At 35.6% G+C, this 15,276-nt stretch overlaps 1 protein-coding gene across 1 annotated transcript; it reads left to right on the top strand.

Annotated features, from left to right (window-relative positions):
* The first annotated feature begins 377 nt into the window (after positions 1–377).
* On the top strand, positions 378–11,064 carry TWISTNB (TWIST neighbor). Its single transcript, XM_012659414.1, has 4 exons — positions 378–670; positions 4,979–5,120; positions 8,744–8,952; positions 10,312–11,064. The coding sequence occupies exons 1-4, from the start codon at positions 417–419 to the stop codon at positions 10,709–10,711; spliced, it is 1,005 nt and encodes a 334-aa protein (XP_012514868.1). The 5' UTR covers positions 378–416; the 3' UTR covers positions 10,712–11,064.
* The last annotated feature ends 4,212 nt before the right edge of the window (positions 11,065–15,276 follow it).

Genomic DNA, 15,276 nt, shown 5'->3' with positions numbered 1-15,276 from the left:
TTTTTACGATTGGGTTCACCGCCTAAAATACATTCCATAAGAATTATATGATTTATTATTGCACAATCCAAGCCTGAAAAATTCTACCAAACCACTTTACTACTGGAAATGATCAAAGTGGCAACCTCCCCCAACTACCTATTAAATCGAATGAGGACGTTTGTGAAAACACGTTTGCCGGCGTTTAAGACAAGTTGGTTGGCTTTCGCGCATGCTCAATATGTACCACAGGCTCCGCGCTCCCCAGTCCTCGAAGCGCGAAAATGCGGTTTCCCCCTGCTGGTCAGACCTGCATAATGCAGCTCGAGGAGAGAAAATTCCTAGGGGCGTGGTAGCTGGTAGGTGACGTAAAATCCGGCGTCTGGGTAGAGGCAGTTGCGTCAGTGCCGCGCGCCGTGGGAAACCTGACAAGCAGCATGGCTGCGGGTTGTTCAGAGGCGCTGCGGGCCAATACGGCCTCTGACGGGTCCCTGGCAGGATCTGCAGGCGTCCTGCCTTGCCTAGAGCTTCCTACCTATGCTGCTGCTTGTGCGCTGTTGAATAGCCGCTACTCCTGCCTGGTGGCCGGGCCACACCGAAGGCACATCGCCCTGTCGCCTCGCTACCTTAATAGGAAGCGCACCGGCATCCGAGAGCAACTAGACGCGGAACTCCTCCGCTATTCCGAGAGGTATAAAGGTCTTTTTAACTTTTTCTTCTCCGAGCCCGCAATGACATAACGTGGTTTGCCGCGCCTTCTTTTGGGCGCGGGAAGGGGCAGTGGGTGGACGAGATGATGGCGCAGCAGGAAAGGGGTGAATGGTAAAATTTGCATCGGCCCCAGTGATTTTAGCCCGGGATTCTAGAGTCGCGATCCGCCCCTCAAAGCCAGTACCGCACTGGTAGAGATCTGTACAGGGTCCCCGTCACAGGCATAGAAGAAAGCTTAAAGGTGAAGTTCAGGTGTCGGCGGAGGGAGTGGAGAATCTCGCTCCAGAACCCTGTTGTATGAAGAAGTATAGAACAGGGGTTTGCAGACGTGGTAGGCCCAGTTGTGTTTTGCATTGAACGTTACATTTAGCCCCTTCCAGATAATGTTTTCTCATTGGTAATGAAAATTTGGTATGCAGTACTTCAGTACATTCTCTTTCATTCCATAGAAGATTGCACGTGAAGCAGTAGTACAACTGTTTAATTGTATAACATGAAGGGCAGTTTTTGTTGTTTTGGCCCTGGTAATTTCCCCGGATTCTCTTTTCTTGGACGTGATCGGGGATGAGGGAAATACTATTAGTTTTGTTTTATTTTGAAGAGTTTATTTATTTGAACTGGTGAGTCTATTGCTCTTGAGAGAAAAAAAATCTTTTGGTGCTTTTAAATTAAGGTATTCAAAAGTGACATGAAAACTCGTAATTACGGGGGTGTGGGGAGATGTGCTTTAGTATTACTCGGGGCTACTTTGGTTCAAAAGAGGAACTCTAAAACTAGGGTGAATGGATTCCTTAGAGAGTCATGGTTGCCCTTCAGGAATTCCATGAACCCTCGGAAATTGTTGGAAGTTCTTGAGTATCCGTAGTATCCGTAGGCACAGTATCCAAAGCTTTCACCACTCTCTCAATGGATCCAGGACCCCCACAAACATCGTAAGAGTCAAGCTTGTCCAGAATATACAGTTTCCTCCAAGCACCAACAGACACTTGTGTGTCTATATTATATACCAGGGACTTGAGATATAAAAACAAAAAATAAAATTTATGTTTCAAGGAGCTTTAAGCTGTAGTAGAGATATAAGACAGTTAATCCAGTGGCGTGTTAAAATTCGACAGAAATCTAAAGTTGTAATAAGAGAAGGAGTGGTGAATTGGATCTGGCGACCTTTGAGAACAAGCAGAAGAGGATACTTTCAGGTGGTAACATTCCAGGCAAAGAGCGTGGCATAAACAAGTGGGTTGTAGATTGAACTAGTATGCTTTACCGGAGAACTGTAAGTACTAGATGACTGGAATAAGGTTTATGTCAGGGGAAAGGCATTGGGCGCCATTGGAGAGGAAGTGAGGGGTTCAAGGACAGGGGTGGGAGGTGACTCAGAGTGGATGGCCGTTTTGCTTTTCCTGCCTTTAACAGTTTTTTGGGGTTTTGTTTGTTTTTGTGTGTGGGGGGTTGTTAGTGTTTTTGTTTTGTTTTTCTATTTTCTTGAAGAGGGCTATTTCTTCATCCTTTCAGTACCCTCTAACACTGCGACTTGCCATACTCTTCAGAGAGTAGTACATACCTGTAATCCCTAGCACATAATCAGATTTGCAGTTTAAGAACAGCACTTGGTAGCATTATATGATGGCTTAAATAGGATGAGACAGTGGATGAGGGGACCAATTAAGAAGTTGTTATAATTGTCCAAGAGAAAAATGATTAGAAAGGATGGATTTGAGAGATTTAAAGATATACAAGGTGGTCATAAAATCTGAAAACATAGGCAGATATGTTCCTCTTTTCTGTAACCAACTATTGCCTCCGCTTGACAGGTAGGGGAAAGTCAGTCACCCAGAGTGGCTCTGAACAGATTTCAACAGCTCTCCTTCCTCGTTCTTCTGGGATACGCTAAGGACTCCTGTTTATTCAGTGCAAATCAGGCACTACACTTTGAACTGTGCATTACTGATGAGGGACAAAACATTGAACATCTTACAAAATATCAAGTGAGGCTACCCACTGCACTAACACTTACTTAGGACGGTTTCTAAAAAACAAAAGTAAAGAAGAAAAAGGTGTGTAGTTATGTTTGGGTGTCTGTCTTTATCCGATGACTGTTAATAAGCTACATGCTGTGAATTGCTTTCTCACAGGTTTGATGGATTTACACAAACTCTTTTGGCCTTAAAGTCATATTTCCTAGTCATCTGTCTGAACCCTATAGTACTCAATACCTCCCTTTTATTAATATAAGAAATATTTCACAGTACCACCTTCACTATTGTGAAAACATTCATTACTGTGCTAAAATGAAATCTACAGATAATATAATCTACCTACACAACTTCCAAAAGAAAAAGAAAAGTATATAGAGTATTCCAATACACTGCAACAAAATGTGTTTCAATATGGTCAGGCATGACTCCCTGGGAAGACTGAAGTACTTAGGTGCCTCCTGGACCAACACGAAAGAATCACTGTGAATGTGTCAGTTTCAAATGTGGATTGATGCAGGTGTTTTGAATTGATAGCTCATAACACATACAGTATCTCTGGTTACCAATGCTATTCTGAAATAGGTGAGTAATTCTTGATAAAGAGCCACACAGAACAATCTCCCCTTGAATTTACGTATTACTACATTCCTGTGAATTTTAATGTATTTTAAAACATGCCAAGATGACTTTGTGTTGATCTGTTTTTTAAGAGTTAGATTATATGCCTAGCTATTTATAAACAGGTTTGTCCTCTTATTCAAAAGTCATGCAGAGCTAAGGATCTTTCTTCATTGAACAGTACTATCCTGTACATAGCAAACTATCTCTCTTCCTTGGTTCTTGCAATGTTTGTGACAATCATGATTAGCACCACAAATCCTCAAATGTCCCCCAGGGCAGCGGTCCCCAACCTTTTTGGCACCAAGGACCAGTTTCATGGAAGACAATTTTCCATGGCCCCGGGGGGTGAGTGATGGGTGAGTAGGGGGTGGTGCAGAGCTCAGGCGGTCATGTGCAGCCCATTCCCTAACAGGCCATGGACCTGTACCCAGCCGTGGCCCTGGTATTAGGGACCGCAGCCCTAGGGGACAGCAGTACTCCTTCTACTTGAGAATCACTCTCTGACAGTTAAGAGAGAAGGCTTTAATCAGGGGGAGCAAAGTCTTAATTTTTGTTGGAGTTACTTTTTTTTCTTCCTGCTCTCTAACTCTGTGTTTTCTGTGTCCCTAATATTGTCTTCACGATGGTATGGTTTCTGCTTAGGAAAGCCACATGCAAAAATTAACTACTCAGAAGAGTGCTTTCCTGAGTAAGTCTCTGAGTTTATGGTTTTCATAATTTGGTAGTTATTAAAATTTCTTTACTGTGGCTCCTGTTTTACTAAAACAACTATTAGGGATAAATTCTTTCCCTTATTTTATGTGAATCATGCTAGATATTTAATTGAGTTCATTAAAAAAATGATTTCTGCTGCCTTAAAATCATGTGTAGAATCCAAACATATATACAGGTAGATTCAATAAAATTTAATAAGTTGTACATGAGGTCCTGTAGAGGAGTAGAGGAATGATTTTAACTTTGCCTAGGGGAGTCTGGGTGGTTTTCTCCAACAAGTAGTGGATGTGGTAGTGAAGCCATCAGGTCTTTCTCTTTAGTAGCTATAATTCCTTAAGAACTAGGAAATAGCATTTTGAAAAATAGTTGCCCCCTAAACTGACACTGAAATCTGTAGACTAATCTAAAGTGTCAGAATCAGTTCTTAATAAATAATGTAGTTGTATTTCTTAACATTTCCATTTACTAGCAACAGGTACATTTTGGGATTTTTCTCTATTTAAGTCATTGGCTTTAATATTCAGGGGCTTCCAGTTTAACCCTAATGCTTCCCTTACTATATGCCTGCCGTCAAGTACGGAAATTCAGTAATGGTGGATAATACCAAAATTGCCTGTGAGTCAGTCATACTCAAAGAAATACACAAACATTTTCCTTGCCAACTCCTATTATTTCTCTTTCTAGCATGACTACAATTCAAATAGGGAAGGGTTGATTTATTGCTCATGCATAATTGGGCATTTCATTTCTCAGTACCTATCTCTAATAATCATTTTTAACTTAGCCAACACGCTGGAACCCTTTTGTGAAATGGGATTGCTAAAGTTGTTACAGACTATAATCATGTGCTATGGTGTTTTTGACATGGGTGATATATTTAGGAGATATATGATTTTTGGATACTTAGAATATCTAATCTAAATGGCCTAGTTTAAAAGAGAATAAAAGATAGCATTTTCTTCTTCTTTCTTTTACAGTCTTTTAGGGGTCCCCATTGCATATGATAACATCAAAGTTGTGGGTGAACTGGGAGATATTTATGATGATCAAGGACATATTCATCTTAACATTGAAGCAGATTTTGTTATTTTCTGCCCTGAACCAGGGCAGAAGCTTATGGTATGTATATCATTTTTTCTAGCTTTCTTTGTATAATTATAATCATGTCATTTTGAAAATTTTAAGAGATTATATATACTTTGAAGTAAATTGCTATTGTGGGTAAATTAAAAATTATTTTAAAAGGAAAAAAATTAGTTTCTGTCAGTTCAACCTAGGTAAGTTTTTAAACTTTTTAACTTTTAAATTTCCTAAAACACATGCATGCACAAAACATATGTCCTATCCAATTTATTCTTTCTATTAGTACCACAACGATCTTAAGGGAAAATAATCAGTTATTGTTGTTATTATTTTAAAATTTCTCAATTCCACACAAATACCTTTTCTTTATAAAGGATTTAAAGAGTATAATGTTATATAAAACAGGAGTTTGAATGGTTGTGGAGCCAGGTAGATAGTGAAAATGAATGAATGATTCATTAGGCAGCTAGTCTGTACCTAGGAAATGAAGGCCCTGTGTGGAAGGTCTTCCAGTTTTTCAGAACCTAGAAATGCAGAAATTGATGTGAAATCTACTGAAACATATCCCTTTATCCTCTTTACTTGCCCTTCTGTTCCTTTAGCAGTTCTGCGTATGTGTACATATATCTTCATATATGTATGTATATTCATGTGTGTATATGGTTTTTTCTCTAGATAATAAAGAAAAAATTTATAGGAATTGTTTAATCTAATAGATAAGAATTGTTAACTAACCCTTAATATTGTTAATAAGAATGTAGATCAGATTTCACTATGACAAAATCAACAAGGCACTTCTAATGTTTTTTTTTCAGTATCAAACTAATGGGAATAGTTATCTTTTGCCTGCCAAACTGGAATCGTATAACTGTAATCCAAACTATTAAAGTTGGCAGTAGATTTGTACTCTGAAATTCCGAAACTTAACTTCCATCTGTTTTGTGTAAATTATTATTATAAATGTAAACATGTACATGGAAATAACATTCAAATTGTACACAAAGTATGACATGAAAAATGTCCCTTTTATTATATCCCCTATAAGATTCAGTCCTCAAATGCTTTTAACCAGTTATTTTCAATTTTTATTTATGTTTAGCAAGATATAATTTACATATAATAAAATACACAGATTATATTGTTCAGTTCAATGAATTTCGACAAGTCTGTATAGCATTCCATCTCCCACAAAGGACCCTCATGACCCTTCCTGCTTAATTCCCTCTCTATTCCAGACACAGCTACTATTCTGATTTCATTTATCAAAAATTAGTTTTGCTTATTCTGTAATTCCATATTAATGGAATTATCATTATTATCTACTCTTTTAAAATCTAGCCTCTTTCAGTCAGCATTTTTTTGTTTCAGCCGTGCTTTTATGTGTATTGTTGATTTGTTCCTCTTTATTGCTCATGGTATTCAGTTGCATGAATATATCACAATATGATTATTCATTTTCACTAATGGACATTTGGATTATTTCCAGTCCAGGGCTATCATGAATAAATCTCTTGCAAATATACATTTTTATTTCTCTTAAGTGAATAACTAGAAGTGGAAGTGCTAAGTCTCAGGGCACATGTGTGTGTTTAACTTTATGATAAACTATTGTCAGACTAGTTTTCCATTCAACTCTTAAGCTTCTCTGACTCCTTGCCAAAGTTTGGTGTTGTTAGTCTTTTAATTTTACTGGTGGGCATATAGTGGTATCTCAAGATTCTAATTTGCATTTCTCTCATGAGCAGTTTTTTATATGTTTCAATGAGAAGGGCCTATTCAAGTACTTTGCCCATTTTTAATTGTATTTTTGTATTTTTATTATTGAATTTTAGTTCTTTTTAGTATTGGTACAAATCCTTTTCAGATAAATGTATTGTGAATAGTTTCTCCCGGTCTGTGACTTGTTTATTAACTTTTAGTGGTATCATTTGATGAACAAGTACTTTTGATGAGTTCCAATTTATCATTTTATACTTTTATGGCTATTGCTTTCTGTATCCTATCAGAGAAATTTATTTGCACCTAGGTTGTGAAAATATTCTTCTGTAAACTTCAGGAAGCTCTTAGTTTTAGTTTTTCCATTTAGGTCTGTGATCATTCTTAAATAATTTTTTGCACATAGTATGAGGGCCTTGAGATTCATTTTCTTCTCCGTGTAGTTATCCAATTGTTCCAGACTCAGATATTCAAAAGACTTTTCTTTCATTGATTTTTATAATTTATAGACTCCATTTTTTATAGCAGTTTTAAATTTACAGAAAAATTCAGCAGAGAGTTCAGAGTTCCCATGTATACCCCTCCAAAGACACAATTTCCCCTATTACCGACATCATCTTGTGTTAGTGTGGTGCATTTGTTGCAATTATTGAGCCAATATCAATATATTGTTATTAAAGTCAGTAGTTTACATTATAGTTCAATCTTTGTGTTGTATATTCTGTGAGTTTTGACAAATGTATAGTGGCATGTGTCCACCATTATAGTATCCTACAAGATAGTTTTACCCTCCTGAAAATCCCCTGTGCTCCATCTATTAATTTCTCTCTCCCTACCTCCCTTCTAATCCCTGGCAACTACTGCTCTTTTTACTATTTCCATGGTTTTACCTTTTCCAGAATGTCATATAGTTGGAATTGTACAGTAGGTATCCTTTTCACATTGGGTTCTTTACTGAGCAGTTTTCATTTAAGATTCCTTTGTGTCTTTTTATGGCTCGAAAGCTTATTTATTTTTATTGCTGAGTAATATTCCATTTTATGGATGTACCACAGTTTATTTAGACCTTCCAGAAACTACCAATGAGGACACCAGAATCCTGATCATGACAGATAATGAAGTTTTATTCTGTCACACGTGTAAAGGATTGTTGATGTTAAACAGCATTGTGTATGTGTTGATATTATTTAGAGTCCTGTGATTCAGAAAATGTGAATTTCTTGTTTAATGTTTCATGGTCTTCAGTTTTATACCTGGTGTATGTTGATCTCAAGGTGAAAAATAAGTTTTTTGGAAAGTTTTAAGTTTAAAATCATATAGCACATATTTTTTTTAGTTTTAAAGCTTTTAATAATGTTTTCGTGATTTAGCCAAAATAGGCATGTTCAAAATTTACATATAAAGGGTAAGCTCTCTTTTAATAGGACTACTTACATCATGCTAAATTGAATCATTAAAGAAGGCATTTTTAAGCTTTGAAATTCAGTCTGTTTACAGAAATGTAATGTGGATCCGAGTTTTAAAAAGCATGTGCTTCCTGCCTTGAGGTCTTTTCACATGTAGGTTATATCAGAGAGTATTTTTTGCTTGGTTGCAGTGTGATTAAACAGCAATAATCTATTCCCCAAGGAGTCCTGCAATGGGAGCTAAGGTGTTTTCTTGGAGGAGGGGGATGATTAGTAGTTTATGCAGTTAGACAATTGATGTGCAATTACTTATTTAATAAAGTTTGAGCTTTCTAAAAACTCAGTAGTGTTCTAAAGGGATGTTTTGGTGTGACATGTGGTAAGTTTTAATTGAGGTAAACTTTTTCCTTATTAAATTATATCATTAATTGATGTTTTCTCTTTGAAGATCCATTTGAAGCTTATAAAGTTTAGTTCACCTTTTAACTCTGCAGATCTCTTCTTAATGTTATACTCTTCCTTCTTTCTTCTTCCCAGGGTACAGTTAATAAAGTGTCTTCTAGCCACATTGGCTGTTTAGTGCATGGGTGTTTTAATGCTTCCATTCCTAAACCTGAGCAGTTGTCAGCTGAGCAGTGGCAAACCCTGGAGATAAACTTGGGTGATGAACTAGAGTTTGAAGTATTTCGTTTAGACTCAGATGCTGCTGGAGTATTCTGCATTCGGGGAAAACTAAATATCAGCAGGTTAGTTCATGATCATGTAATTATCATTGGATACTTCATTGTTTCTACTTAATTCTGAATTTAGAGAATATAAGCTGCTCTTTAAAAAAAAATCTGTTTATAGCAATATTCATACTTTCAAGTCATAAAGTCAATATTAGTAATAATCTTAAGTAGTCTATAATAATGCATCAAATATATATTCTAAAATTATATGTCTAGCTGATCTGTATTTTAATAACTCAATTTTGCTGAGTATTTTCTAGTTAGTTGTTAATTTTTTAATTAAAAGTTGCTCTCTGAACTTGAAATTACTGAAAGCACAATTATATTGCTAACTATTAGCCTGCATTTACTCTTACATATTTAAAACAAACAAAAAAAAAGTTTTGAGTATCATCGTCTGTGCCAGGTACATATTTTAACTTCTATATTATTCTATATTGAAATTCTTATAAGAATCACTCTGATTTTGAGCATGGTTCCATGGAAGCCAAATTCGGAGTGGGTGGCAACTTGGAATACTGCTGATATTAGAAATTTTTTCTAGATTTTGCCTTGAAGTAACAAGGATATGGGTTAACATTCTGGAACAGTTGTCCAATAGAACTTTCTGTGATGATACAAATGTAGAAATGTGCTATATGTGCATAATTATAGTAGCCTCACCATTGAGCTCCTGAAGTGTGACTAGTGTGACTGAGAAACTGAGATTTGAAAGTTATATCATTGACATTACTTAAATTGAAATAGTTACATTTGCCTACCGCTAGTGTATAAGATCATGAAGTTCTGGAGAGAGACCTACTTCATTAATTCTTGTTTTTATTTTAGTGGTATAAAATAATTCACAACTTTGAAGTAACACTGCCTCAGTATAGGTTACATAAAACAGTGGACTATTATTTGAAGCAGGATTGAAATAGCAGACAGGAAACTCCATTGCTTTGATACATACCAGCAGCATATTTTCTCTCTCTCAAGTGTCAGTGGTTTGGCTAAGAACCCTGGGTGTCATGATGTTTAATGTTCAGTGACCAAATTTTCCTGAACCAAACCAAACCAAAATTTAGAAGACACGTTTTGACAGGATTTGTATGCCATTTTTATGTGCGAAAACAGTCTGGGAGAAGTACTTTATAAACAAAAGATTTAACATTTAATGTTAAATTTAACACTGTTGAATTTAATATTCAACAGCCCGTATATATTTCAGTTGTCTGAAGGATAACAGAATAGAATATTTGAAATTTATGCCATAGTTATATGTCTTGTACTGCTGTCATTTTTTAGAGAATCTTAGCATGTTGGAATATTCTTGATCTAATTTTGGTGTTTGTCCTTATTGCTCTGTTAATTCTTTTAAACTTTAATTTACAGTTTACAATTTAAGAGTTCAGAAGTTTCTGAAGAAGTAACAGAAACTGGCACTGAAGAAGTTGTTGAAAAGCCTCCAAAGAAGAAAAAGAAAAAGAAGAAAGACCCAGAGACATATGAAGCGGACAGTGTCACCATAAAGCAAGCAGATTTTGCAGATGACACCCCAAAGGAAGAATTAGACCTGCAGATTACTAATAATGTAAGTGGCCTCTGTGAGGAAGAGCCAAAGAAGAAGAAAAAGAAGAAGAAGAAAAAGGACCAGGAAGATCAAGACCAGGACCCTGTTTTCCAGTGCAGTGACTCCAGTGGTTACCAAAGTGACCATAAAAAGAAAAAAAAGAAAAGAAAACACAATGAAGAGGCTGAATTTACCTCACCGAAAAAGAAAAGGGAAAAGTAATTTTCTTTAGTGCATTGTAAATATGCTTCTGTTTTTAAAAGAGTGATTTACACATAATAGATGAGTAAATGTCTTGAATGATATGAAATGCTTACTCATACCAGAAGTTTGCAAAACAGGAAACACTTAATCAAGAGTTGGAGGTCTGTGTGCTAAATATTATAAAACTGACTATAAGTTAATTTGGGGAATACCAAGACCATTAAAGTACCATTTTATTTTATACATAATAAAAAGATAAGAGCTGCTCTCACTCTTGACCTTTATATTCTCTCAGGTTTTACTCTCTACATAAAATTATTTCTACAATCTCAAGACTAGCAAAAGGACTTTATATTATTCGTATCATTAAAGAATGAGTTTGGGTTTTTGATATGATTTGATTTGTAATAGGTTTCACCTTTAGTCATTACATGCTGTTTTATTTTGCTTTTTTAAAAAGTCAGGACATTTACCAGTTTTAGGTTTTCCTTTATCATGTTACTATAGTATTTCTGTTATTTAATTTGAATGATTTGCCAAAGAAGCTTCTGAAGTCTCCAGAGATCTTAAGAACCATGCCACTCCTGACTGTGTGGTGGGAAACAATATTCACTGTTCTTTCCTTCCAGATGCACGTGTGTCATTTTCTTTTTTAAGCCCGAGATGTTGATGGAAAGGCTTGTTCTCTTGTACTCATTCATTTGTGCCTCGACCACTCTTATTTTGTCGTGTTTTAGAGGAGAGTCTGATGAAGATAGGGTAAATGTGATTCTGACTAATGGGAAATTTCCATATAACTTTTTGATGATTGAAATAGGCTACTAGAAATTGTTCTGAAGGGAAAACAGTTGTGCATTGCTTTCGTTGAGAAAATGTGGAATGTGTCTTGACTAATCGGAAGATACTGAGTAATGAAATGACAAGCTGACTGAGGTAGATAATCAATGCATGGCCGTATTCATTCATTTAACAGATATTTGACCATCTGCTTTGTGTATCACATTCTACTAAGGCCCAGGAATATAATGGCAGGCAAGGTAGATTTAGTTCCTTCCCTCAGGGCCTGTCATAGGAGAAACAGATGCAGGTGTGTGTGCGTGCACACACACAATCTAAGAACATACAGGAAATTATTAACTGTGTCAAGTGCTGTGAAGAAAAAGGATTGTCTACTCCTGTTACCTATGTTAGTATCTACAAATAGATGAATGGCTGAATTAAACTCCTTGCGTCAGCCATTTATCTAATACCAGGCATAGTGCTGGTCTCACAGTTTAATGTCTGGTGATGAATAAATTCTGCTAGTGGCATATCATGATCTAAATCTATAATGATAGGATATAGAGTTTGCAGAATGGCAGGCATTCACATTTGTCTACAAGTAGATGTGCCACGTAATGGAAGGGTTTAGCCCAATGTCTTTCATTATAATTGAAATTCATGTGAGTATTGAGCCCTTAAAATGTGGCTGGTCCGAATTAAGATATGCCATCAGTATAAAATGTGTAACAGATTTTGAATGTGTACAAAAGTAAACTATCTGAATTTTTATATTGGTGAAATTATGACATTTTTGGTATAGTGGATTAAATAAAATATAATTGATTTGAGTTTTTAGTTTTTCTACCAAAAAGGTTAAAAATTGCACACATTACCTTTCCTTTGGACAGTGCTGTTTTAAAGGAAGTATGAGTTGAAAAAGGTTTGAAACAGCTATATTATCAGGATTTAACATCATGGCATACCCAGAAAATGTTTAATAAATGCTTCCTTCAAATTTTAAAATTTGAATATATAATTGTAATGTTTGGCAATATAGAAAATTAATTTTTAGTAAAACAATTCTAATCCTTAGTCCATTTGTGTTGCTACAAAGAAATACCTGAGGCTGGATAACTTACAAAGAAAAGAGGTTTATTTGGCTCACAGTTACGCAGGCTGTACAAGAAGCATGGCGCCAGCATCTGCTTGTGACCAGGGCCTCCATTCATGGTGGACGGTGAAGGGGAGCAAGCATGTGCAGATCACATGGCAAGAGAGAAGGTAAGAGAGAAATAAGAGAGGCCAGGCTTTTTTTAACAACAGGTTCTCTTGGGAACTGAGAGTAAGAACTAACTCCCAGGATAATGGCACCAAGCCATTCATGAAGGATCTGCCCCCATGATCCAAACACCTCCCACTAGGCTCCACCTCCCACATTGGAGATCAAATTTCAACATGAGACTTGGCAGGGCCAAATAAACTATATCCAAACCATGGTATCCCCCTATCCCTGTACAGCAGAAAAAATGTTATCAAATTTATACTATTCATGGAAAAATACATGGTGGCTTAGTAAAATAAGCACATTCCCACATATTTTTATTTTGCTTCAAGTAGTACTTCTGCCAGTTGTGTTTTATGAAGGAAAAGGGAGACCGTATGCTGAACTTGAAACTAGATCTGTTCATGCTTGTTTCACAATGCAAATAGCATTAAAAAGCCAGATCTGGCCATTTATCCTGCCTAGAATATAGTAACTTTTTTTTTTCCTCATAACCAAAAAAACTGATGATGGTGTCCTTCATACGGTCTTCAAAACATTTGTCACATGCTACACTAACCTCGGCTTTATCTTTTCTATGTTAGAATTTGCTCACTGAAACCCTCTAGCCTAGACTGGACCCCTTACGTTCTCTCCAATTCTTATCGTTACCAACTTTTACACCGTGCATAGAAGAGATACATATATCATTAGTCACTGGAGATACATAAATGATTAAAGCAGTTTCCACTCTTGAGGGCATACAGTTTTGTTTGTGAGATATGCAGCTAAGTGTAGATGATAAATACGGAAAGTATGAATTATGTCGTGGAAACGGTCATGAGTAGTGCCACTTTGGCAGGTTGAAGCAGAGGGTAATGTTTGAACTGGTTGCATGATGGACAGAGTTTTGACTGTGGTGAGGGGAAAAGGCTGTGGCTTTCCAGAAGAGCCTAGAAGACCCCAGACACCACCTTCCACATAGAGTTTTCCCAGATGAAAGTAGGCTAAATGTGTTTGCTCCCTAACCATAACTATTTTTTCTTTACTAGATAATTTTCTACTTGTAGCACTCTGAATTATTGTTTCAAACTGTTCACCTATTTGTAAAGCTTTTCTGTTGATCAAATTTGTTTGACCAAGTAAGTTTCCTGAAGGCTGGGATTATGCCTTAAGTATTATATATTTACAGTATTTAACAGTGTGTCCTTTGTGTAGCAAAACCATCAACAGATACTTTTAAATTGATAAATGAAAAACAGTTTTGAATGGTGCCACTTTGCCTCTGATATGATATTCTTAATTTTTTCACTTACTTCAATAAATTCATTCATTGCTTTGCCTATACTTGATGTGGTTTTCAAATATTTTTATCCCTTTAGTGTGTCAGTGATAACTTGGATGGAAAATTTCTAAATAGCAGAAATTTGGTCTCTTTAACTTGCTTTATACATTCACCACATGGATCATCTTTGGACATTTATTTTTTCAAAAAGTAGATATTTTGTGTTACAAAATCAGTATTTATTCTTTAAAAAATTCCAATAGCAAAAGTGTATATATCTTCCACTCTGCCATTGATCTCCCTCCCTATTCCTCCCCCACCGCGTACACCTACTTGACAATTCTACTTCCCAGAAATAACTACTATTGTCGATTTCACGTGTAGTTTTAGAGGGTTTTTTTAATGAATTTTAAAATACTGTATTTTAAAATATAAATGGAATCAAACTACTCAAACTCTTTGAAACTATTCTTTTTCATTTGGCATTAAATATTTTTCCATATGAATATATAGAGGTCTTATTTTTAATGTTTATAGAATTTCAATATATAATTTGTGTCATTTCCTGATGAACATTTAGGTTGTTTATATTTTCCCTCTTCATACATATTGAGCATGTGTGTATATAAATAATTACTTGCCTGATATAAAGTCCTAGAAATGGAATTGCAGTTTACCTTTTTGATATAGATGTCAGATTGTCTTCCAGAAAAAGTTATACCAATTTATAGCCCTACCAATTTACAATCCTATCAGCAATTTATGGTTGGCAGCCTTGCAAACATGGAGAATTACCAAGCTAATTTTTGACAATCTGAGAGATGAAAATGTTATATTGTGTAATTTACATTTACTTGGTTATTAGTAAGCTTGAACCATTTTGTATTTTTATTGTCCGTGCACTTATTTTCTTGAGAATTTCTTTTCATGTCTTTGATCATTCTTTTGGATTATTTTCCATTTTTAAGAGTTCTCTACATATTAAGAATGATAGTCCTCTCTATTCATGTTCAAACAATTTCTGTAATTTATCATCTATTTTAACTTTATCATTTGCTGTTCAGAAATGTTTTTTATATAATCAATAATCTCTTGTCTGAATTTTATCTCGGAAAGTTATAAAGTTATTTCCCATCCCAAGATTCTAAGATACCCTTATATGTTTTCTTCCAGTACTTTTGTCATTTTATTTTTACATTTAAAACTTTATCTGAAATTGGAATATGGTTTGATGTAGAAATTTATTTTTTCCTGAAATAATGTCCATGTGTCCCT

Source organism: Propithecus coquereli, unplaced genomic scaffold (assembly GCF_000956105.1).
Source record: "Propithecus coquereli isolate 6110/MARCELLA unplaced genomic scaffold, Pcoq_1.0 Scaffold61, whole genome shotgun sequence".
Classification (NCBI taxonomy): domain Eukaryota; kingdom Metazoa; phylum Chordata; class Mammalia; order Primates; family Indriidae; genus Propithecus; species Propithecus coquereli.
Note: the sequence above shows the minus strand (reverse complement) of the source record. Positions and strands in the feature narration are given on the sequence as shown.

Bases quoted from the DNA above. Each gene is read 5' to 3' on its own strand.
- TWISTNB (XM_012659414.1), top strand. From the start codon at position 417: ATGGCTGCGGGTTGTTCAGAGGCGCTGCGGGCCAATACGGCCTCTGAC. The intron at 671-4,978 runs GTATAAAGGTCT...TTTCTTTTACAG, and splicing joins CTCCTCCGCTATTCCGAGAG to TCTTTTAGGGGTCCCCATTG. The intron at 5,121-8,743 runs GTATGTATATCA...TCTTCTTCCCAG, and splicing joins AACCAGGGCAGAAGCTTATG to GGTACAGTTAATAAAGTGTC.